Below are 25,198 nucleotides of genomic sequence, written 5' to 3' on the forward strand. Positions count from 1 at the left end.
AGTGTTCCCAGCAAGATTTATGTAATGCTGCAAATTCGGAAACGGCCATTGCATTTGCAGATCAATACCAGAGCCTCTATGTCTCTCGTGAATCTTGAACCGTATCATTGTTTGGATCGCCCTTCTTTTTCTTCCATTAAACGTTTGCTCTGCTATGGCGGTCTGCCGATTTATGTTCAAGGCCAATTCACGATAGAAGTTGAGTATCAGCAAGTCACGTGGGTGGTCTCCTTTTTGGCAGTTGAAACTGTGACTTCCGAAAACATTTTTGGTGTTGATGTGCTCACAGTTGTTGGTTTTCAAATTCATAATGCTGTGCATCTCATTTACGACTATACTCTGATTTAGGCGTTAGACGACATCTGCCGCGGGTCTGGATCGCTGTTTTGGCCGGAATTCATTGCTGCAACAATCTGCCGGCCGGAGTGGCCGAGCAGTTCTAGGCACTACAGTCTGGAGCCGCGCGACCGCTACGGTCGCAGGTTCGAATCCTGCCTCGGGCATGGATGTGTGTGATGTCCTTAGGTTAGTTAGGTTTGAGTAGTTCTAAGTTCTAGGGGACTGATGACCACAGCAGTTAAGTCCCATAGTGCTCAGAGCCATTTCAACCATTTTTGCAAAAATCTATAAGGCCCACCTCACCCTTAAACTGACGGCCATTGCCAAATCGAATTGTGCTCGGCCAAATCCGTTTTCACAGTGGCCAATGATCAAGGAAGTACTGGACTGAGTGCATAGCCATAGGTACCACTGAACCCATACCTTCCAGCCAATGGGCTACACCTCTGGTGCCCGCTTCGTTTGTTCATGAATTTTAAGTTCACCATTAACGCCCAGTCTGTATTGGATAGGTACCCCATTCCCTGCTCAGAAGAAATACTCGTGCAGTTGTTGGGCAGTGAGTCTTTTTCTAAAATTTCGTTGGTAAAGGCGTACCTACAGATTTGGCTGGATTCCGCCTGTCAACAAATAATGGTCATTACACACCCCTCTGGTTCTACCGCTATACATGCCTGCTGTTTCGCATCGTGAGTGCATTCGCCGTTTTCCAGAGATTTTTAGAACACGGAAGGTGTCCTGTGCAGTGCAAGCTATCTTGATGACGTCATCATCACGTGTTTCTCACGGCAGCAACATATTACTAACCTTCAGATTCTGTTCACCTAATTGCAAGAGGTGGGCCTTAAGTTCAACCTGCAAAAATCAAAGATTTTTGGGACAAAATTTGAATGTTTAAGCTACCTTCGTTCAAAGAACGGTTTCAGACCTACGAAGCGCCACTTAGCAGTGATTGATAACCTCCCTAAAACACAGAACCTGAAGAAACACCAGTCGTTTCTGGAAAAATCAGTTATTCTTCTATATTTCTCCCTAACGTGGTGGACATAACTCATCCGTTGGATGAATTACAAAAAACGGATGTTCCTTTCTTTCTGTCAGCAGCTGGAGAGAAGTAAGAAGTCGTCGTGCGAGTATTCCTTCTGTCCTTTCCGGCCAGTCGGTGGTGTAGCAGGTGACTTCGCCCCGCGAGACGGAAGTTTGGTGACTTGTTTCACAGCTGCAGGGCCGGCCGCGGTGGCCGAGCGGTTCTGGGCGCTTCAGTCCTGAACCCTTGACATGATTCTCCTTCAATGGGATGTTTGGTGCTTTAGACCCAAAAGAGAGGAATTACCGCTGCTCTTGGAATCACAGCATCCATTTGTTCTCTGCCTCCAGGAAACAAAATTGCGCCCTCATGTCCCATTTGACCTCTCGCATTTCTTTCCAGTCCGCTTTGACCTTCCCCTTGAGGATGGCAATCTATCTCGTGGGGGAGTCATGCTGCTCATCCAGGATGAAGTTCATAGTCAAACCATCTCACTGACTACCCAGCTTCAAGCTGTTGCAGTCTGCATTTTCCTTCCTAACTTCGCTTTTTCGCTTTGTTTACATCCCTCCATCATTCGGTGTCACTAGGACAGTCTTCCTCCAGCTCGTTTGGGCATCTCCCTTACCCCTTTTTGCTGCTTGGTGACTTTAATACTCACCATCCCGTTTAGGGTTCTCCCAGAACCTGTCTGAGAGGAGTCCTCTTGGCTGTTTTTCTCAGTCAGCTTAACCTTATCTCCCGCCCCGTTCCTTTCAGACTCCACGCACCCCTATTCATATTTGGGCCTCTCCTTCTGCACTGTTCTTCCTGCTCATCGTCTCGAGTGGTCCATTCTCTCTGACACTTACTCGAACGACCATTTCCTGTGTGGTATCCTGCCCCACCCACCTGCACACCTAAATTGCAGCTTTCTAAGGCCGACTGGGTTCTTTACTTCTCCCTGGCGACTTTCAACGAACGTTTCCCCAGTTGTGATGACCAGGTATACCACATTACCAACATTATCCTTACCGACGCGTAACGTTCGACTCCTTCTACTTTATCTTCACCTCACTGTGTCCCAGTCCCTTGGTTGACTGAGGAGTGCCGCAATGCATTTCGCGCGCAGAGACGAGCTCTCCGCGTTTCCAGAAGTCATCCTACGAGGCCAAACTGTTTCGTTATAAACAGTTGCGAGCACAGTGTCGTCACGTTCTTCGGGATAGCGAAAAAGCTAGCTGGATTTCATTCACTGGTTCTTTTGTCAGTTCCACTCCCTCTTCCAATGCATGGGCTAACATCCGAAGGCTTTCTGGGCCCAAGGTCCATTACAAAATTTCCAGACTGATCATAGCTGATGATGTCACAGTGGTGCTGTCTCCAACACCTTGGATCGCCATTCTGTGGAGATGTCGAGCTCCACCGACTATCACCCTCCCTTATACGAATGGAGGAGGCTCAGGTATTAGCCTTCTCTTCTCAGAGTTGTTCTACAGTGAAAGAGCTAGATAATGCTCTCACTTCATCCTGATCCTCTGCCCCAGGGCCAGACGATGCTCACATTCAGATGTTGCAGAACCTTTCTCTTGTAGCCAAGCACTTTCTCATTCATACATATAGTCGCATCTGGGTGAGGGCACGATTGCTAAGCACTGGCATGAAATTACTATCATCCCCATCTCAGGTGTAACCCCAGTAAGGACAATTACGTTCCTCCTAGATACTGCCTCGTTTCACTCACTAGCTGTGTGTGCGAGGTAATTGGACATATGATTCCCGCCCTGCTGGTACGGTGGCTCGAGTCTCGCAATTTACTAACTACTGCACAATGTAGATTTCGAGCTCCCATTTCTCCAGTTGATCTCTGTCTCTTTGTCAACCCATGTCATGAATAGTTTTTTGCAGAAATACCAGACTGTGGCCGTGTTTTTCGATTTGGAGAAAGCCTACGACACCTGATGGAGGACTGGTATCCTCTGTACCCTCTGCATGTAATTTTAATTGCTAACAGACGAGTAGTTTTGGAGTTTCAGGGATAAGGCAGCAGAAGACTGATGCTAGTGCCTTTACTAACAGCACGACATCGTCTACAGCGCCTCTTCTGGGCTCGTGACGATATCGGTTGGACATTAGATAATTGGGAAACCGTAGTCTATTCAGATGAGTCTCGATTTAGAGCCGATGGTAGGGCTCCAGCGTGACGCAGACGCCACGGAGTTATGCTCACGAATTGTCAACTAGCCACTGTGCTAGCTGGTGGTGTTTTCATAATGGTGTGGGCTTTGCTTACATGGAATAGACTAGGTCCTCTGGTCCACCTGAACCGATCATTGATTGTATTTGCGTACTTGGAGACCATTAGTAGCCATTCATGGACTTCATGTTCCCCATCAGTGATGGGATTTTTGTGAATAACCGTGCTCCATGTTACCGAGCCACAGTTGCTCAGGATTTGTTTGAAGAACATTCTGAACTATTTGGTCATCCAGATCGCCCGACATGAACCCCACTGGATATTTAAGGGACATAATCGAGAGGTCAGTTCGTGCACAAAATCCTGCACATGCAACACTTTCTCAGTTGTGGATGACTATAGAGTCAGAATGTCTCAATATTTCTGCAGGGGACTTCCAAGGACTTGATGAGTCCATGCCAGATAGAGCTGCTGCACTATGCCGGACAGAAGGAGGCCGCCACGATGTTAGAAGCCATCCCAATACTTTGGCACCTCAGTGTGTGTGTCATCTTCTGTGGATTAAATTTAATTCTATAAAATACAATACAAATTTTATGATCATTTGTCCATTGTAGGTCTAAATATTAGAACATGTGCATTTTGTCTGGTTTGTTTCAATAGCTGACCTGAACATTTTCTTGCTGGTGAAAATGCATTTTTAGAGATCAGTATCTTCGTGTGCCCTTTTTTGCCGTTTTGAGAGTATATCATCTGAAAAGTAGCAGTGAAGAAATGTTGTGCGTTTTTGAAGTACTTATTCCTGGCTAGCGGTTATGTATGTTACTGCAGTTACATTTTCTGTCCTGTTCTAGAAATCTCTCTCTACTAATATTGTGTACATTGTTTTCACACCATTTTTTATATGATTTCACTCTCATTTTTACTTCACACATATTTTCCACAAAATGTGATCTGAGGAGGCGCTAATGTCTCCATACTGATTGGGAAGCGGTAAGTTATGGTCGCTCCTCACTTGTTCGTCGTTTTTCTTATGTTTAGTATAGCGCTAATTTGGAATGTTTCGTGAGAACTATTGCGATGTCTGTGTTGGGTGAGAACTTAGGAGATGTGATATGATGTGTTGTAATTTGTGTGTGTGTCTGTAAAAGCGAGATATATAGAGTACTGAAAAGAGGGTTGGTGGGGTGGGGGGTGGGGCAGTGGGATTGAGAAAACAGATGATTTTAGATATTTGAGGGTGTTTGATTATTATGTTTTAAGTGAGGAAGTGTAATTGTACAGTACATTCTGTTCCAAACTATGTTTTCTTTCCTTGTATCATTGCTCTTTGTGCGTGATAGTTCTTCTCTATGGTGAGTTTTTGCCAGAGTTTATTGCTTTCTGTGACGATCTTAAGATCAGTCACAATGTTGTTAGGGTGGTGGTTTTCTTGTATAAGATGATCTGAAAAAGTGGAGTGTATTCATAACATTTTGTTTTGAAATTTCTGCATGTTTGACCTATGTAGGCAATTGACATGAAATGTAGTTTAACTGATTGATTGCAACTTTGTAGATTTGTTTGTGGAAGGATTCTCATTGTTTGGATTTTTCTGTAATGTGTTGTTTGCATGGAGTGATGTTTGTAGTACTTTATTCCTCAGGATGTTTCCTACACTGTGGACGTTTTAATTACTCTATGTTAGTATATGCCCTATTGTGCTCTTTATAAGGTTTTCCTGGTTCCTTGCGTTTGTCTAGTGTTTGTGTTCCTGGGTCTCAGTTGTGACTGTGCGTTGTTCACAGTCTGTTCTTTTTTAATTTCCTTTTTCATTTTGTTGTTCAGTTTGTTTATTATTGGTGTGTTGCACCCTTTCTTCCTAGCTAACTAATGTATTGTGTCTCATTTCTGTGTGTGGTTCAGTTTGTTGTGTAGAGTTGGGGTGAGCCTTTATGGCATGTATCTGAAGGTCAAGAGTTTGTGTGTGTGGGGATGATTCGAATTCTTGCAAATGGCTGTTCTTGTGGCTGTAGGTTTTCTGAATATTCCAAAATTATGTTTATTGTTGTCTCTGTGTACAGCGATATGTAATAAATTCATTTTCGTGTCTGCTTCTCTCTGAATGATGAATTTAGTTTTTGAGTGAATGCTGTTTGTGCTACTGTGTAGTTTTTTATCTGGGTGTCTGTTTTGTCTATAATGCATATAATGTCATCCACATAATGGTGCCACTACATAAACATGTATTGTTTTGAATGTATTATTTCACTGAATATCCTGCTTTAAATGTGGTTCAGTAATATGTCTGGAAGTAGGACACCGATAAGTCAGCCCATTGTTAGGTCACATTTTTGTAGACAGAGTTCCTTGTTGAATGTGAAGTAATTCTGTTCTGTCATAATCTTTAGGGTCTATGTGTAAATTTATTATCTTCCCTTGTTTCTGCTGTTGTTCTTTAATAATGCTGACCATTTCTACTACTGGAATCTTTGTGCGCCAGGATATGATGTCAAACGATGTCAGGTTTGCTGTTGATGGCACAACTACATCTTTTATTTTTTCTATCAGTTCATTGGTGTTTCGTAGGTTGCTGTTGTTTGCGAAAGCGTACAGTTTCTGTATAACTGTATGTGTTTGTCTAGCTAGGTGGTGAGATGGTGCATAGTGAAGTTAATTATTGGTTGAATTGGACAAAAATGTTTATTTGTATTTGGTAAACTACTTAGATTGAGTGCTTTGGGATTGTTATGTGTCATGTATTTTGCTCAAGATTTTGTGATGGGCATCAATTGTGTCTTCTTTATTCACTAGTGTGGTTTATTTCATTATATCATTTAGTTGTTTGTTTTGTGTTTCTTTCTTCATTTTCATTGTTGTTTCTGTCTATGATCTGATTCCTTGTGTGATGTCAACAAAATTGGCTGATGATTTTATGAGATTAGTTTGTTTAAAGTTTGTTTTATATAACTGAACATTTATCTGCTGTTTTTAGAAATTGCTGTACGTTTCTTTGGTATCTCATTGTGGGATCACTGACTAATTTAATAATGTTATTCTTTTCTGTGAATTTTTCTGTTTTATTGATTCATTTTGCTTCACTCATAAGGTCCAGGGTATTCCCTTTTTCCGTCTTCGCTATAACTGCATTGTGTTTTTGCAGTTTTTTGAATTGTTTTCTGGACATGTTGTGTTCTGTTGTTTTTCTAGTTGATGTGAATCCATTTCTCCTTTATTATGCGTTTTATCTGTTCTGCTACCAGTTATTTTGTCAAGGTAGCACTGAAATTGGGGTTTTCAAACATTTCTCCTTGTTTTATTATCTATTCTGTTTCTGTGATCATATTTCCTGTTATTTTGTCTGAATGTTTTGTGTTTATGTTGTGTTTGGACTACTTTTCAAGTAATTTCCTTCCTTGCTTTGTTAATGAAATTTCAGTTAATTTAACAAGTCCGTCATTCAACTTGTGTGCTGGATTCCTTGAGGTCATATAGATTTTTGTTTCGTGTTTCTTTCTTCCTTTTTATTACTGTTTCTTATTACTCAGATAGGTTTTCTTAAACCTGATATTGAGTACAGTATTTTGCAACTGTATTGTAAATGCAAAAAGCAGTGTTTCAAGGGGTGTTTTAGGAGATATATACACCAAAACTTTCACAGTGAGTTTACCGGATATAATGCAGCAAATTGCAGTACTTTAGATCTTCTTGTATATCAAAAGTAACTACAATTTAAGGTAAGGCTGAAAGGTAGCATTTTGGAGGATAACGACATCGTTCCTGCCAGGCATATTGAAGCGTAGATACCCTTTTGTGAAATAAAACCGTGTCTAGTTTGCGACGATGTGAGTTACTTTCTGAGTTTGGGGCACTGTCATGCAGTTACCAACAATGTGGTGGTGGCGCTGAGACCATGTGATAACGTGTGCTGAGTGTTGTTCCACAATCGCGGTAAGATGCTGGTGTATTTTAACATAGTGACTAGGAAAATGATAGTTAAGTTTATAAATTTAACTTCCATAGAGAAACTGCCCGCCACTAGTAAGGCAGATAGTGAATCAAAATACAGATAGTGTTGCTTTTGGGAATTACGCTGACTTGATAAAGATGCTTATAGCTGGTACAGTTCATTAGAAGATTGGTGAAGATTAGACGTGACGTTCGAATAACAAACGAAAAGGTACTGAATGGACGTGCATCAAAATGAAATGTATGGCACAAATCGACTAAAAGAAGAGATCGGTTGCTCGAACACATCTTGAGGCATCAAGGAACTGTTGATTGGGTAATGAAAGCATGTGTAGGGGGCAAGCATAGTAGAGGGAGACGATGGCTTGTGCACAGTCAGCAGGTTCAGAGATGAAGAGGTTATGCAGAGATGAAGAGGCTTGCAACGGATAGACTAGTTTGTCAACAGCCTTGAATCACTCTACAAAAGGAAGACCACAACAACAAACACGAAGAATATTATTCCAAATTTCGTTACTTTTCCGTCATTACGGAGGCACGCAAAGAGCTTTAGAGCGACCGTCGATATGTAGAAGTATTTAAGTAAACAGAGCTTTAAAAAGTATTTTGCAGTAGTAAACTCCGAACATTAGTAGTCACGGAAACTTTGCCTCAGATGACAGCAACGCATGCCTTCCAAACATATACATTTTAAAATATGATCATCGTGTTCTAGGCATAAACATTTAAAACACTTGATCATGGTAAGTAACTGCGTTGGAACCAACTGTGCAACCGAACTACAACATAACTGGCAACTGGAGTGTTGATTTCAAGAAAAGCGGTCCACTTCTTTTTTAATTTTTTTGTTAAATTTGTCAGCCTGTTATGAGGAAACATTAGAAAATCTTAAAGCGATGTTTATGGTTATGTTACAATGCATATAATATGTTCCCAACTAAAATATATCAACCACACACTTAATAAAATACAGCGTTTTTAAAGGTGACACGCAGAAAATATCCACTGAGCTACAGCCACTCTTTCAAATGTTAAATTCCTCATGCAAGGTCTAAATGATCTTAAACAATATGTTATTAAGTGATATTATCCTTCCAACATATATGTATTTCGATTGACAAAAGGTAATTAAAGAATTTCGGGATTAAAGAAATGCAATTTTACAATGTAGCTGGAGGAAGAGATTTGACGTATCTTAATGAGGAGTTCTGGATTAAAGCATTTCGAATTCAAATAAATGTAAAGCATGTATATACTAACCTTAAACATGCCCTTCAGTTTACCAGACGTGAAAGTAGGACTCAGTTTGACCCTAAGTTGTCGCCACTTTTGTCCAGTGAGGACAAACAAATTATGGTTCAGTGGCTCTTTATCGTCAAGTGCGATTCCTCGGTCATGGAACGTCGAGAAATCCTTCACAAGGATGTGGCGTATTATCTCTGGATCACGAATTAGAAGAATCGGTCGACAGAATCCGAAGTGTCCAACATAACGCTCTCCTGCAAAGAGAATTTAATCTTAAATTGCAAGATAATAGCAGAAGCAGAATTATTACAATATCCAAATAAGATAATAATTGTAGCTATTGCTGTAGAAGGAATTGGGCCTTTTCGTCCATATCATATGGTGGACGTGCGCTATATTTCTTTGAGCAATGGAATGAGGGAGCTATATGCTTCCCACCTTGCGACGTACCTATTGTATGGCACTTGCGCGATGTACGGCTCTGTTAATAAATGTAGGTCATTTATTTTATGCTCAGCAACAGATTCCACTCACTATTGTCTTTTACTCTTGATCCTGCACCGAGCGAGGTGGCGCAGTGGCTAGCACACTGGACTCGCATTCGGGAGGACGACGGTTCAATCCCGCTTCCGGCCATCCTGATTTAGGTTTTCCGTGATTTCCCTAAATCGCTCCAGGCAAATGCCGGGATGGTTCCTCTGAAAGGGCACGGCCGACTCCCTTCCCCCATCCTTTCCTAATCCGATGAGACCGATGACCTCGCTGTCTGGTCTCCTTCCCCAAACAACCCAACCCCCAACCCCCCTTGATCCTACAGTTGACTTACTTGATCATTGATATGTAATACGAATTGTAAAGTAACAAATTTTGAAACATATTAAGAACAATACTAATAAATGAAAAAGGGTTGAATTCCAGTGAATGACTGATGTATGCCAGAACAAAAGATTTAAACTGAAGGAAACGATTTTTGCAATCACACAAAACGCTTTAACTTTTAAGAGGGCTGCTCCATAATACAGTGTCGGTGAGACTTCGTCCAATATAATCAGAAATTTTGTAAGTTTGAGCAACAGTTAAAGTATTTGTGGTCACTCGCCGCCCAGAACACATTACCTACATCTGGCTACTCCGCCCGATCGTCACAGAGTCTTCCAACAGAGTGTCTTTCATACTGCCTCATGGATCCTTCCTAGCTCTCCAGAAACAATCAAAACGCTTGAGCGCCAATCGAGACATGCATTCCCCCCACTATGACAGCACAGTTTTATTTAAAATCCGATAAATGTATTGTTTATTAACAAATGTACAAATGACAGATGTTTTAAGTGACAACTCACCATCTTACGATTCTACTGATACTAAATACTGTACACTACGAGTATTTACAACGTTTATAGATAAATAATATATCATGTAACTGACGCATTCTCGCTAGTTACAAATAATGATGATGAAATATGTAGAATCTATGAAATAAATGATCTTGGTCTGCTCTATTGAAATGTCATCTAAATTTCAATCTACTAATACCATCACTTCATTCATATACTTTGCTATTGTTAAATTATAATTGTTTTTAATGCTGGTCAAAATTACTATTCATTAAAGGTATTTGACATTAGTTATCAGTCTGATTTTTTAAAATCGGATGATTCTTTTTGATGCACACTGTACAAACATTTATTCATGTATTGCTTCTTCGCACTGTGACACCAAATGACACCGTACTGGAACATGAAAACCTGGTTCATCTTTTTGTTTCCAAAGTTATGTGACACTTCTAGATATAAAAGCATCTCTACGAATCTCCAGGTACACACATTTTTCGCCCACGTTACCGTATTGAAAGCAGTCCTTCTGTCACATCTCGTAAGTTTCACACAATGGAGTTGTCCTGACAGGTTACAAAATCTTTACTAAAGATTTTATTTATGCTAGAAACCTTCACGGCAGTGTACGCTGTACCAGAAGAATTGACAGTATAAGAAAAGCTTGTGTCTAACTGAGCCTTGCCCGCAAGTCTTGAAACGTACCTGGTACCTGTTTGTATAAGCGTTGCGTCGTTACACCAAGGGCCTCCTGACCCAAAATGCTTTTCCTGAAGTTTCCGAACGGAATGCTTGGCTCCACGAAAGGTATTCCCTTCTTCTTCCAATATTTGAAGCCATGATCGAACCATAGGTAGATAGCGAGAGTCGCCACAGAAACGACAAGTATGAATTCACTAATCCACGAGTCCAAGAGCAGCGCCATCGTTGTCCTGGAATAAAGACACTGAGTTAATATCTTAAATGAACATGTGTGATCCTTATGTTCCACTTAAACTAAGTAGCTAACTAGGAGATACGTGATGTTGTGAGTGTTGCTATTACACTTGTAACGTCAGTTTCATGAAGACTGTTTTATTTGAGTTATTGGGTCGTATGAATAAAACGGAGAACGTACTTTATTCTTGGAATTTCGGAGAACATTCTCAGTTTCTCATGAATAAAACGATTAGGAGAAGATACATCATCTGATAATGTTCTCGGATTGAGTAAAAGGCTGGTGGAAGTTTCTAAAAGCGGAAAATGTTCTCCGATTTCGTATGAATAAAACTAGGAAAGTTTCTCAGAACTGGAAAAAACTCTCGGTTTTTTTTAAAATAAACTTTGTAGCATGGTTCATGCTGAGTAAGTTCTATTGAGGGTAATTTTTGGTAACTTTTACCGAGTTTTTTTGAAGTAAAAATGGCAGAATTTATGTTGCTCGGAAGGGGAGAAAAGATATATGTTGCCCGAAGGAATACTGAAAAGAATAACTGTAGAACTTTATATGGTTTTAACAATAAAAGCATTATTTGGCTGGCGAACCTCCTTCCCGAAAATGAGAACAGGGTTGTACTACTTAGCAAAGCCAAGTTTTCAGACTGGTGTACGAGAAGACTTAGGTATACACCAGAGTGTGTCACTGACATTCTTGACATTCTCAGTCCGCCTACTTAGCTGAGTAGTGACGTGTTTGCCTACCACGCAGCGGGCGCGGGTTCGATTCTTGTGCGTTTGGAGATCTTCCTCCGCTCGTGGACTGGGTGTTGCGCTGTTCATATCATCATGTCATTATCACCGACGAACACGTCACCCAGTGTGGCGTCACCTGAAATAAGACTCCCACCCGGCTGCCGAACTCGCCGGAATGGGCCTCCCAGCCATCACTGCGACACCAGTAATATTGATAACAGGTTTATTACAAAATTAGCTTTCTATTTCTCGTAAGTAAACCGCATGGCCGAACGTTTAAGTACGTACTCGAAGAGCGAACGGACCATTATGCGTCATATTTAAATAAAATTTCTCGTATTAGAAAACTCTGAGAACGTTGCTGTTTGGAGCAGGTGTAAATGTGATGTATTCTTAAGGTTCTGCTCGCGTAATGTATTCACCTCATTCGGCAACAACAAAATTTTCTACATGTCGGGAAATCAGGCAACATCGGCAGAAAATGTATTTCCATAAACTGCCCGTGTACGTAAAGGTAATATCGAGGCGTAGTGCAACTATTCCATAACACAGCGAAGGCAGTTCCATAATTGTACATTGAATAGTTTGCCTGTTTGAGCGAGCTGAATGAAATGTAGAATTACATGTGTGTTCCGTGCCGGACACAGCAGACGACACACATCGAGATCCTTCCCAAGAAGGAGGGAAGCTGGTGCGAAGAAACAACCTCGTCAGAGAACATGCTTCGAATTCTTTACTCACGCGAAATTGACAGTCTTCTGCGGACAATGTTCCCTTTTTTATTCATACGACCCATTATTCCTAGCCCATAGCTAGATACACTGATGAACCGAAACACTATGACCACTAAATGGGTACCTCCAGGTGGTGTTTTGGACGCGTGACGCGTTAAGGAAAGTATGTAAGCAGAAGAGTGACAAATCGTGAAATCATTCTAGCGATACGGGGCGCAGGTGGGGAAATCCACTGTCATAAACGACTATGACAAAGGACAGACTCTTCTGGCCCGGTGTCTGACTGTTTTACTCTACGACTCCTCACACAACGTGTGTAAGGGGTTCGTTACTATTTGCGAGCGCACTTGAGCAGTTGTAATTTCGATGGATTGCTCACGCGATGCTTGCGATATGGAGTATCCGTGCTACAATAGAATCGCAGGTCGGAGCAGTGTTGGAAGTAAGTCGAGTTTAGTAGCTCGCAGAGAGCAGTCGAGTTTTGTAGGTCGCACAGAGCACTTGAGTTCTGGAATTCGGGCAGGGCAGTCCAGCGGTTGACTTGTGTTGGACCGGTCGTGCAGAACGATAGCAGTGCCTGAGCGATGTAGTATAAGGTAATAAAGAAACAATATTATTGTTCTTTGTTGCCTCGCGCATGTGCTAGTTGCCGCAACTGATTTAACCACAATTGTAATGTTAAAGTCCCATGTAATTCCTTGCAGAAATGTTTCAATAATAACTTTTGTTCTGAAGAAAACTTTTGCCAGTCGTTTATCTGAGTTTAAATATTTACGAATTTTTCCTGTGCATACTCATTTTGATTAAGCAAAAGAAAACTTGTTGTTTTCCTACAAATGAAAATCTAGTGGCCACCATTGCACTGGGATGTGCCAAAAATTTCTTATAGGAGCCGATATAGAGATAGCGTTATCCAGCGACATCATTGTGAGGTAAGAATTTTTCAGTTTATTCAGGATGACTTCACAGGGCCATTACGCAGCGCTGCTGACGTCAAAACTTATTAATCTCGATATGCAGTCAGTCTTTAATGGAAGGTCACATTAAAACTTGAAATTTTTTATTGGAAAGAAATTTTTTTTATTGGGAATTTAAACGAGATTTTTTTCTGTTGGGAGGTTACACTAAACGTGAATATTATGATTATTTTTCTGTTGGGAGGTTACACGTGGAAAGCGAAGACTTGCGCGCTGTGCAGAACAGGATAGACAGCGATCTGTGGCAGGTATGCGAGTGCAGTGCTGATGCAGGCATAATTGCTTCGTAGCACACCATTCAGCGCTGACTGCTGAAAATGGCTCTCCACAGTAGAGGCCATGTTGGCTCCAGGACATCGTCATAATTGCAATGAACACGGTATCACCGAGACTGGACCGTGGCTCAATGAAAACGTGTCAGCTGGTCTGACGAATCACATTTCTTGCTACAACTAATCGTTGGTCGTGTCCGCATACGCACGCCGGACAGTTATCTGAGATCCCATATGACCGGCGGTAGTATCTGAACGCACTATGAGAGCTGTGCACTACGTAAAAATTACCGTGGCCACATGTATCCCTTCATACACACCTATATCTACATGGGTACTCTGCAGATCACACTTAACAGCGTGGCAGTGGGTTCACTGAACCACCTTCACACTAATTCTCTATCATTCCACTCTCGAACAGCAGGCAGAAAAAACGAACACCTATATCTTTCCGCGCGAGCTCTGATTTCGCTTTTTTTTTTTTATTATGATGATCTTTCTCTCTATGTAGCACGGCGTCAACAAAAAATTTTCGCATTCGGAGGAGAAAGTTGGAGATTGAAATTTCGTAACAAGACTCGACCGCAACGAGAAACGCCTTTGTTTTAGTGATGTCCACCCCAGTCCATGTATCATGTCCGTGACACTCTCTCTCCTATTTCTCGATGATACAAAATGAGTTGCTCTTCTTTGAACTTTCTTGATGTACTCCGTTAATCATATCTAGGCAGCATCCCACACCGTGCAGCAGTACTTCATAAGAAGACAGAAAGGCGTAGGTAGGCAGTCTCTTTAGTAGATCTGTTGCATCTTCTTAGTGTTCTGTCAATAAAACGTAGTAGTTTTTGGTTCGACTTTCTCACATTTTCTCCGTATTCTTTCCAACTTAAGTACATCGTCATTGTAATTCCTAGATACACAGATGAACTTAAGATCTTAAGAGCTGATTGATTTATCGTGTAACCGACGTTTAACGGATTCCATTTAGAACCATGTGGTTGACCTCGCACTTTTCATTGTTAGGATCAATTGCCAATGTCCGCACCATACAGATATTTTTTCTAAACCTCTCTGAAATTTGTTTTGATCTTCTGATGACTTTACTAGACTATAAACGACAGTATCATCTGTAAACAACCTAACAGCTGCTGAGATTGTCTCCTAAATCATTTATGTACATAAAGAATAACAGAGAGCCTGTAACACTTTCTTGGGGAACACAATAAATCGCTTCCTTTTTACTCGATGACTTTCTGTCAGTTACCATGAACTGTGGCCTCGGTGATAGGAAATCACAAATCCAGGAGCATAACTGGGACGATATTCCATAAGCATGTAATTTGGTTACAAGCCGCTTGTGAGTTACGGTCTCAAAAGCCTTCTGAAAATCTAGAAATACCGAACCATTTTGGAATCCCTTGTCGATGGCAGTCAACACTTCGTGTGAATAAAGAGCTACTTGTGTTTCGTAAGAACGATATTTTCTAAATGCGTGTTGACTATGTGTGAATAGACCTTTCTCTCCGAGACAATTCATTACTTTCGAACATAATATATGTTCCAAAATCCTGCTGCATATGATATGGGTTTATAATCAAGTGGATTACTCCTGTTGCCTTTCTTGAATATTGCTGTGAACTTTGCAGTTTCCTAGTCTTTAGGTAGGGATCTTTCTTCAAGTGAGCGGTTGCACATGATTGGTAGGTATGGATCTATAGCATCAGTGTATTCTGATGCCTTCTTGAAAGGCGATGGCATTGTCTAGCAGGACAACTATTCGTGCTACACGGCCAAAATCGTGTTACAGTAGTTGATGAACATGATAGTGAACTCACTTTCGTGTCTTTTCCACCAAAGTCTCATGAACTAATCGCGGTGGAACAAGTAAAGAAAGCCAGCCACGCATCCACAAACAAACGGCCCATAATTTAAGGGAATTGGGTAACATGTGCGTAGACATCTGGCGCCACCAACCTCCGAATACGTACCAAGGACTCGTTCAATCCCTGGCATGCAGAATCGCTGCTGTATTGCGTTCCAAGGGTGGACCAATACTGTGAAGCATGTGGTCACAATGTTTTGCCTCATCGGTGCAGCTTATGTCTCAATATGCCGGTCGTCCCATATTTTTTCGGTCAAATTTGAACAGCCAGTACAGGATTATAGCCTTAGTGTTCTGTGTAAGGAACCAATGGTCGGAAATAAATAGTTGAATCTCTGTTGATCCGCCGTGGATATGGGCCACGGTTGGTCGGAAGAAAAATCACCAAACAGCCGTATGTTTTCAGATGTTATTACTTCATTTACACGACCAGTTCCTGCATCTCATTAATGCCATCTTCAGGCCCCTATGCACTCTATGTATAGAGAATCAGATACATAAATGCATGCAGTCGTTGTCGAAGTACATACACCACAAAATATTCAACGGCTCCGGTTATGCATGCATCGCTGTATCTGATTCACTCTACATGGCGTTCATAGGGACCTGAAGGTGGTATTATGAAATGCCGAAACTGGTTGTGTAAATAAAATAACAACTTCTGAAAACGTACAACTGTTCGATGATTTTTCTTTGGTGAGTAAATAGTTTGCCGGCTGCCTTGCCGCAGTGGTAATTCTTGTTCACGTGAGTTCACCGAAGTTAAGCTCTGTCGGGTTGGGCTAGCACTTGGATGGGTGACCATCCGGTTGCCGAGCGCTGTTGGCAATTTGGGTGTACTCAGCCTTTCTGAGGCAAACTGAGGAGCTACTTGACTGAGAAGTAGCAGATCCGGTCTCGTAAACTGACATACAGTCGGGAGAGCGGTGTGCTGACCACATGCCCCTCCGTATCCGCATCCAGTGACGCCTGTGGGCTGAGGATGACACGGCAGCCGGTAGGTATGTTGGGGATGCAAATTTCCTCGCGAATCTCGATGATAAAATCTTCTCGGTTTGACAGCCGACTCAATGCGTTGTTCTCCCGCAAAGATCCGGACGAGACATGAACCCGACACTTCGCCCGAAGATAGCAAGTAAGAAACTCGTTGAAACGTTGCTGGAGTACAACGCATTAACTCGGCTTTCAACCCTAGAAGATTTTATCTCAGGTATGTTGGGCCTTCACGGCCATTTGGGACTGTGTTTACTTTTCTTTAATAAAAACTTTAGGTAGTGCGATTTCTTGGTTGTAATGCCTGTTTGTGAAATGCTCATGTTTCATAACAAATGACTGCATACGGTAGCGACGCTGGAGGCGTTGTGTTACAAAAGCTCCACAATTTTGTATGTGGTGACCATGGAGGAGTTTAATTTTTTTTAAAGTACGTGGATGACTGTACACGATGGAAGGTTATTCGTTTTAAGAAACTGCGCAAACGCATTTAATTTATGGTGCAGCAGGAAGCAGCCCCCAGAAAGGCGAATGTATGCACAAAGAAAAATTCCCACCATGCGTCATTCTCACTGGAATAAATTTGTCATTGTGTAGAGAAGCTGATGAGAAAATGGGTGCTTCAAGTCACTGGGGGAGTTCTTGAGAAAGAGTTGCACGCAGAATAAAATTTTAGGAGAACATGTTGTATCGTGTGGGGGAAGCCTCACAATAAACCACCCATCAGCTGGTCCATGGAATGCATTTGCCATAGAAAGAGGCGTGGACAGTGCTACTAGAGCAGCAATTGTACCCCTATCATTAACAATGTGCGCAAATAATGGCTCCAAGTAATTTGATTCAAGAGTTCAGTTTGAATACACTGCCTGACAAAGAAAGGGAGGTACCCCTAAGATATCGCCACATACCAGTGTAACTTCCTACACGTGCTCACCATCGGCGGATATGCATCGGCGGATGTTGCATTTCCCTGTCGCAGGTAGAACGGCCACCAGTGTCTTGAAAGTGTTTAGCATGGTCGTCACTGTCGTAGTATATGCAAGAGGTGTGAGCAGCACATATTTCGAGTTACCACTGTAAAGGACACAGAGATGCCGCATACTGCTGTGAGACAGCGTTATCAGCACCTGGCAGAGTTTTAACAGAGTCTCATTGTGGGTCTCCACTGCGTCTGCCGGTCGAATCAGGTAATATTCAGATTTGTGGGGCATTCGAATGCGACAGTGGACCACCGTTGAGTGGGAACATGAAGGCAAGCATATTCGTCGCCAAGCTTCCGGTCCATCAAGCTTGACCACGGCAAGGGAAGATCGCCGAATTGTGCACGAAGCACATCCTAACCGCTTCACACCTGTGCCTGTCGTGCAACAGCAAGTAGAGGATTCCCTGCAACGTTCTGCGTCATTCTGCTCCATTGGTCGGAGAGTAGCAGCTTGCGGACTAGGGAACTGTTCCAATGGTAGGCTGCTGCTAACACTACAACACTGATGTGGCGTCGGATTATGTTCAGCTAGTGTTCAGTGATGAATCGTGGTTCCACATTACCACGGATGACTATCGCTGATGAGTATGGTGGCGATCTGGCGACAGGGCACATTTGTACAACGTTTTGGGGAGACACAGCGGTTTTACTCCTGGTGTCATGGTGTGCGAATGGGTTTGACTTCAGGTCGCGTCTGGTAGTGACTCAGGGAGCTTCGACAGCATAACAGTACGTCTTGGACATCCTGTGCCCTTTGGTCTTATCTCTCATGCGACAGTCTCGTTATGCCATGGTGCACCACCTTACTTCAGTTTGGATGTTCACAACCACTCAATGCTGTATTTCCTGGTCGCTGGATTGTATGGGACAGGTCCTATTCCATGGTCCGCGAAGTCACCTGACCTAGATCCCCTTGATTATTTCCTATAGAGATATTTAAAGTCACTTGTGTATGAGACCCTTGTGGATACGGAGAAGGAATTAGTCGTCAGAATCGTCGCTGCCTGTAATGTGATTCGAAACAGACCAGGGATATTTGCCAGGCGCCAGAATGTTGTTCGCACTGATGGCCTCCAGTTTCAACACATTGTGTAAGATACAGTACAAGTGTTACGTTCATTGTGGTAGTGATGGTATTTGCAGTTAACTGTAACTAATGTAAATAAAAAAGTACACAGTAATTGTGATTTTATTCCTATTATCTCCTTACGCTGACGTCTTCGGCCCCAGCTTGCCTTCCTCAAATTGTTCTGTGGAGCATCCTCTACGTCCAGTTAAATTTTTGCACGCTCTTATGCAAACATCCTGTGTAAAGTACCGTGTACAATGGTTGTCAGCGAGCGTGGTTCAGCAGTGGATACGACAAGTTTATGATATCCTTCGAAATCGAGTCAGTGCGTGCATCCAAGCCAGATGGGATGCGTCATCCTAATAAATGGGTGCATATTGCCATTTTTTCCATAAATTTGATTCGATCTTCTAATCATTGAAATAACATCACATACCCTTTCAACCTGTGAAGTTTCATTTCGTCCTCCAGTCGGCTTCTGGTTGCTTACTTTTTTTGTCAGACAGTGTAGTTGCTGTGAGTTTACATTGTTACCATAAAGTACAGTGTATTTACGTCGGTAAAATATTAATTTCGACCAGTAGTTCGTAATCTAACGGTATTCGGGTTAGGATACTCTACAATTTGTAATATTTTGACCGTAAGGTGCGGGACACCTTGTACGTATACGATGATCACTGCTGCGATCTAAGGCTCACACCAAAACCGATTATCGGTAGATGTGTGATTACAGTGGAGGACGATACACATAATGATGAAAAGAATAGAAAATGAATCTCATTTCAGTGTTGTAACTCAATTTGTTATTTAGTTTAGTCGAAAGGTGTTATTGGGAAATGTCAACAGTTTTTGTGTTTTATATCATGTTTGGAATCGTAGTAATGCAGGTGCAGAGGACAGGAATCGTCGTAATTACTGAAAGCCTATGAAACTAAGAGATAGTTTTGATTAAACAACTACATCTTATTCAAATTCAGATTTTTGTAATACTCTGGCTTCCCCAAAACATTGTTTATTTCCTTTTTCTATTCTTTTTCCTAACATGATTGAAGCCCATGTGTCATCTTCAGTGCGTCTCGTTTTATTTATCTAATAATATCACAAGAAATACGTGGTTTGGTCTTACGCCTAAAAACTACAACATGTTTTTTTATTTGTTCGTTCTGACTGCTCACCTGAAACTACAACAACTGTGAATGTGGAATTCCAAAGGCTCGCTTGCTTTTACTGGTTTTTGTGGACTGACAGCAAGTCATGTACCATGTAGTAGGAAAAATTTGCGTAAGAATTGTTAGTTTTAAACATTTTTTGCATCTCTCTCACCTGCCATCATATGTGTTCATGCATAAAAACGAGATTTATTAATTATTTATGTTGCCACACGCATCGAGAGATGCTATGTCATTGACGCCATTCACTTGCTCATCGTTTTGTTTTTTGTCAAGTATATCGCTAATTTTGACTGGTTAGTGCGAGCTTTTGCGGTGATCCAGCCCCTGACCCCCAGCCATGCACGCGCACACACGCTCTCACACACACGCACGCACGCACACACACACACACACACACACACACACACACACAGATACACATTAATCAAATTAAGAGATTACGAGACTCTGGAACGTGGGGTAGAAAGAGGTGGTGAGTGGTTCTGGTTGCTGAGGTTTACTGGGTAAGCAGAAATGACAGGCTAACGCGATGTGTGTAAGGAATGCTGCATTTAAAATCATATATGGGTATAAACACCTGGAGACGATTTATTAAATGTTAATATGCAATTTCTCCACAGTCACACGTATACAAAGGCGGCATGTGCTCCTCAGATTCTTACAACATTCCTAGTGAATGAGTGCCCACAATGTGTTATTTTATACGTATTAATAATGTTTCGTAAGGTTTAATGTACTGCAATGCCGGATGCAGGTATGCATTTCTTGAACCTTTTTAATAATTTGTTTAATGCTGCGTCGATGTTCTAGCATGTTGCATGTGTACGTAATTATCTTTAAAACTAAAAAGTGGTCAACACTGAGTAATTAAATCTAATTCACTAACCTGTGACGCACAGATTATTCAAGCGCTGTTGGATAGGCGCGCTGGGAAGTCTGTCAGCAAACTTTTGTCGCTGCTGCTGTGTGTGTTATTGTCGAGAGGCTGTACAGCCGAGGAGCCGTGCTCAGTGGAAATACTTCAGAACTTGTTTGGACTTAAAGTAATGCCAAAGTGCTATGACCGCCAATTACTAACTTTTCACATTACTTAGGATATTTGATGGTGAGTTTATATAGAGGGTTGTCCATTGATCGTGACCGGGCCAAATATCTCACGAAATAAGCGTCAAACGAAAAAACTACAAAGCACGAAACTTGTCTAGCTTGAAGGGGGAAACCTGATGGCGCTATGGTTTGCCCGCTAGATGGCGCTGCCATAGGTCAAACGGATATCAACTGCGTTTTTTTAAATAGGAACCTCCATTTTTTATTACCTATTCGTGTAGTACGTAAAGAAATATGAATGTTTTAGTTGGACCACTTTTTTCGCTTTGTGATAGATGGCGCTGTAATACTCACAAACATATGGCTCACAATGTTAGACGAACAGTTGGTAATAGGTACGTTTTTTAAATTAAAATACAGAACGTAGGTACGTTGTTCCAATGTGATACACATATCTTTGTTATCATTTCTGAGAACACACACTGTTAAAGCGTGTGTACCTGTAAATACCACATTAATGCAATAAATGCTTAAAATGGTGTCCGTCAACCTCAGTGCATTTGGCAATACGTGTAACGACATTCCTCTGAACAGCGAGTAGTTCGCCTTCCGTAATGTTCGCACATGCATTGACAATGCGCTGACACATATTCTCAGGCGTTGTCGGTGGATCACGATAGCAAATATCCTTCAACTTTCTTCGCAGAAAGAAATCCGGGGACGTCAGATCCGGTGAACGTGCAGGCCATGGAATGGTGCTATGACGACCAACCCGCATGTCATGAAATATGCTGTTCAATACCGCTTCAACCACACGGGAGCTAATGTGCCGCACATCCAGCATGTTGGAAGTACATCGCCATTCTGTCATGCAGTGAAACATCTCGTAGTAACATCGGTAGAACATTACGTAGGAAATCAGCATACATTGCACCATTTAGATTGCCACCGATAAAATAATGGGGGCCCATTATCCTACCTCCTGTAATGCCACACCATACATTAACCCGTCAAGGTCGCTGATGTTCCACTTGTCGCAGCCATCGTGGATTTTCCGTTGCCCAATAGTGCATATTATGCCGGTTTACGTTACCGCTGTTGGTGAATGACGCTTCGTCGCTAAATGGAACGCTTGCAAATCATGCGTCATCGTCCCGTAATTTCTCTTGTGCCCAGTGGCAGAACTGTACACGATGTTCAAAGTCGTCGCCATGCAATTCCTGGTGCATAGAAATATGGTACGGGTGCAATCGATGTTGATGTAGCATTCTCAACACCGACGTTCTTCAGATTCCCGATTCTCGCGAAATTTGTCTGCTACTGATGTGTGGATTAACCGCGACAGCAGCTAAAACACCTACTTGGGCATCATCATTTGTTGCAGGTCCTGGTTGACGTTTCACATGTGGCTGAACACTTCCTGTTTCCTTAAATAACGTAACTATCCGGCGAACGGTCTGGACACTTGCATGATGTCGTCCACGATACCGAGCAGCATACATAGCACACGCCCATTGGGCATTTTGATCACAATAGCCATACACCAACACGATATCGACCTTTTCCGCAATTGGTAAACGATCCATTTTAACACAGGTACTGTATCACGAAGCAAATACCGTCCGCACAGGCGAAATGTTACGTGATACCTCGTACTTATACGTTTGTGAGCCCGCCCGGTTGGCCGTGCGGTCTAACGCACGGCTTTCCTGGCGGGAAGGAGCGTCGGTCCATGGCACGAATCCGCCCGGCGGATTTGTGTCGAGGTCCGGTGAGCCGGCCAGTCTGTGGATGGTTTTTAGGCGGTTTTCCATCTGCCTCGGCAAATACGGGCTGGTTCCCCTTATTCAGCCTGAGCTACACTGTGTCGGCCATTGTTGCGCAAACAAGTTCTCCACTTACGCGTACACCACCATTACTCTACCACGCAAACATAGGGGTTACACACGTCTGGTGTGAGACGTTCCCTGGGGGCTCCACCGGGGGCCGAACCGCACAATGACCATGGGTTCGATGTGGGGCGTCAGAGGGGTGAAGTGGACTGCGGTAGTCGTCGTGGGGTTGAGGACCACTACGGCTGCGGCGGGGACGGAGCCTCTCCGTCGTTTCTAGGTCCCCGGTTAACATAACATAACGTAACATATACGTTTGTGACTATTACAGCGCCATCTGTCACAAAGCGAAAAAAGTGGTCCACCTAAAACATTCATGTTTCTTTACGTACTACAGGAATATGTAATAAAAAATGGCGGTTCCTATTTAAAAGAAAACGTAGTTGATATTCGTTTGACCTATGGCAGCGCCATCTAGCGGGTCAACCATAGCGCCATCTGGTTTCCCCCTTCAAGGTAGACGAGTTTCGTTCTTTGTAGTTTTTTCGTTTGATGCTTATTTCGTGAGATATTTGGCCCGGTCATTATCAATGGACCACCCTGTATATGTACATATATAAGCGTGTCGTTTGGTTTACGGAATTGAAGACAGCTATGAAATGCGAATATTCCCTGTTTCCTGAATTTATTATCTCTATTTTGTCTGGTGATCTTGCAGGATGATTTTAGCGCGGTGATTGTTGATAATATCGAACTTTGATTTACATAGCTATTGGCAGTGAGAAACCATACTTTCGTTCCTTGAAGATTTCTTACTGTTTTTGTGAGTTAATGTGCAGTTAGATGAATTTTGCTCGTAATACTTGCTGTGTTCAATGCTCTGCACGCCCTAGATAACAACATACTTTGAACTACATAAATTAAACATTGTTTAACTGTTTTTATTTGTATCTGCAAATATATGTGAGGCCAATATTCTCTGAGTGCACATTCTTTGGTATGAACTATAGCTACCTGGTTTAGCCCACAGTATTATCATAAATGATTTTATCCTATTAATTCCCATGTCTTCCGTCTGTTTTATTAAACCTTATTAAACAGACACATTAACAAAAACTACAGATATCTTTAACTATCACTAAAGTCACTGACTACTAAATAAGGGTTTGAGGAATATTTCTGTATTTAATCTTTGGGGTTTAAAGCGATGGTGTACCACCGACTCAACCGACAAACATCGACTCAAGACAACAGATACTATAATCTGGTAGTGCATTGCCCACACAGACAGCGATCTACAAAGCTACCGGTGCAGTCCTAAACGTTTTCCCCAGCAGATACACCACATATATACAGTTTTAGGCGAGGAAAAAAACAAAATATACACATCAGGCCTAAAATATAAAACCACCCACAATATTCGTAAAATATTTTTACAAAAATAAAACGAGACACATTGAAGATGACACATATATGCCGAAACTTGTTGAAATATATCAAGCTGCAGCCAGCCTCATGTTTCACTTCCTTTTTTTAATCAGCACACTCAATCCATTGGTATGATAGGTCTAAATAATCAATATGGAAATGAAATGAGCGTTTGGCGTCATTGGCCGGGAGGCCCCTTGCGGGGCAGGTCCGGCCGCCTTGGTGCAGGTCTTAGTACATTGGACGCCTCGTTGGGCGACCTACGCGCCGGATGGGGATGAAATGCTGATGAAGACAACACAACACCCAGTCCCTGAGCGGAGAAAATCTCCGACCCAGCCGGGAATTGAACCCAGGTCCGTAGGACGGCAATGCATCACGCTGACCACTCAGTTATCGGGGCGGACAGTAATCAAAAAATTCAGCTGTATACCAGAATAGTGCCATTGTCCGTTAAGAGTGGGTGACGATTGTCGAGAATTTCCTTCAAATTGTCTTAGTTGTTAAGTGAACGCTAAATTCATTCTGGTAGTTAGCGGGAAGCAAAAACACGGCCCTTACAGTTTCTGCTCGCCTTGACCTGCCTTCAGTGGACGAGGAAACTGACAGGATGCGCTCGGGGGAGCAGCGGCGGCTACCCGACTCCTGTGAGCGACCGCTCGCTGTCGCATTTACGGCGGCAGAGGGCAGCGGGCGTCTTTGACATACGGTAATAAACAACACTCTGGAAAGAATGCACTTGCGTGCTGAGTTCAGCGAGCTCTCCCTGCCCTCGCTAGTCGGCAACAACAGTTTCTCCAAAGGACAGACCACCCACGCAAATGGCGTACCCCGTGCGATAACATCGCAGTATTGTGCAGTAACCACTGGGTGGCTCCACAGATGAGTCTTTTGTCTAGTATCAATGGCTGCTGACGCCTTGAGCGTAAACATTGACAAGACAAGGTTATATGAAGTTTTTGGTGGGGCACCCTCTGATAGGTTGCAGTCCGGTATCCCAGGGAACAGTGATGCGGCATAGGACGGCACTCGCAAATTTGTGAAAGGAGGAGTGGGATAGGTTGGCGTTCGTA

At 42.5% G+C, this 25,198-nt stretch overlaps 1 protein-coding gene across 1 annotated transcript in view; it reads right to left on the minus strand.

The window, feature by feature from the left end:
• The window catches only part of LOC126263299 (cytochrome P450 6k1-like), an 88,434-nt gene that overhangs the window by 57,948 nt on the left and 5,288 nt on the right, over positions 1-25,198 (minus strand). Inside the window, exons 2-3 of the mRNA XM_049960386.1 lie at positions 10,772-10,998; positions 8,751-8,989 (exon numbers count right to left, since the gene is read on the minus strand). Coding sequence (XP_049816343.1) covers positions 8,751-8,989; positions 10,772-10,991 — 459 coding nt within the window. The 5' untranslated portion in view covers positions 10,992-10,998. The remainder of the gene's footprint in view (positions 1-8,750; positions 8,990-10,771; positions 10,999-25,198) is intronic.

This window comes from Schistocerca nitens, chromosome 6, assembly GCF_023898315.1.
Source record: "Schistocerca nitens isolate TAMUIC-IGC-003100 chromosome 6, iqSchNite1.1, whole genome shotgun sequence".
Taxonomy (NCBI): domain Eukaryota; kingdom Metazoa; phylum Arthropoda; class Insecta; order Orthoptera; family Acrididae; genus Schistocerca; species Schistocerca nitens.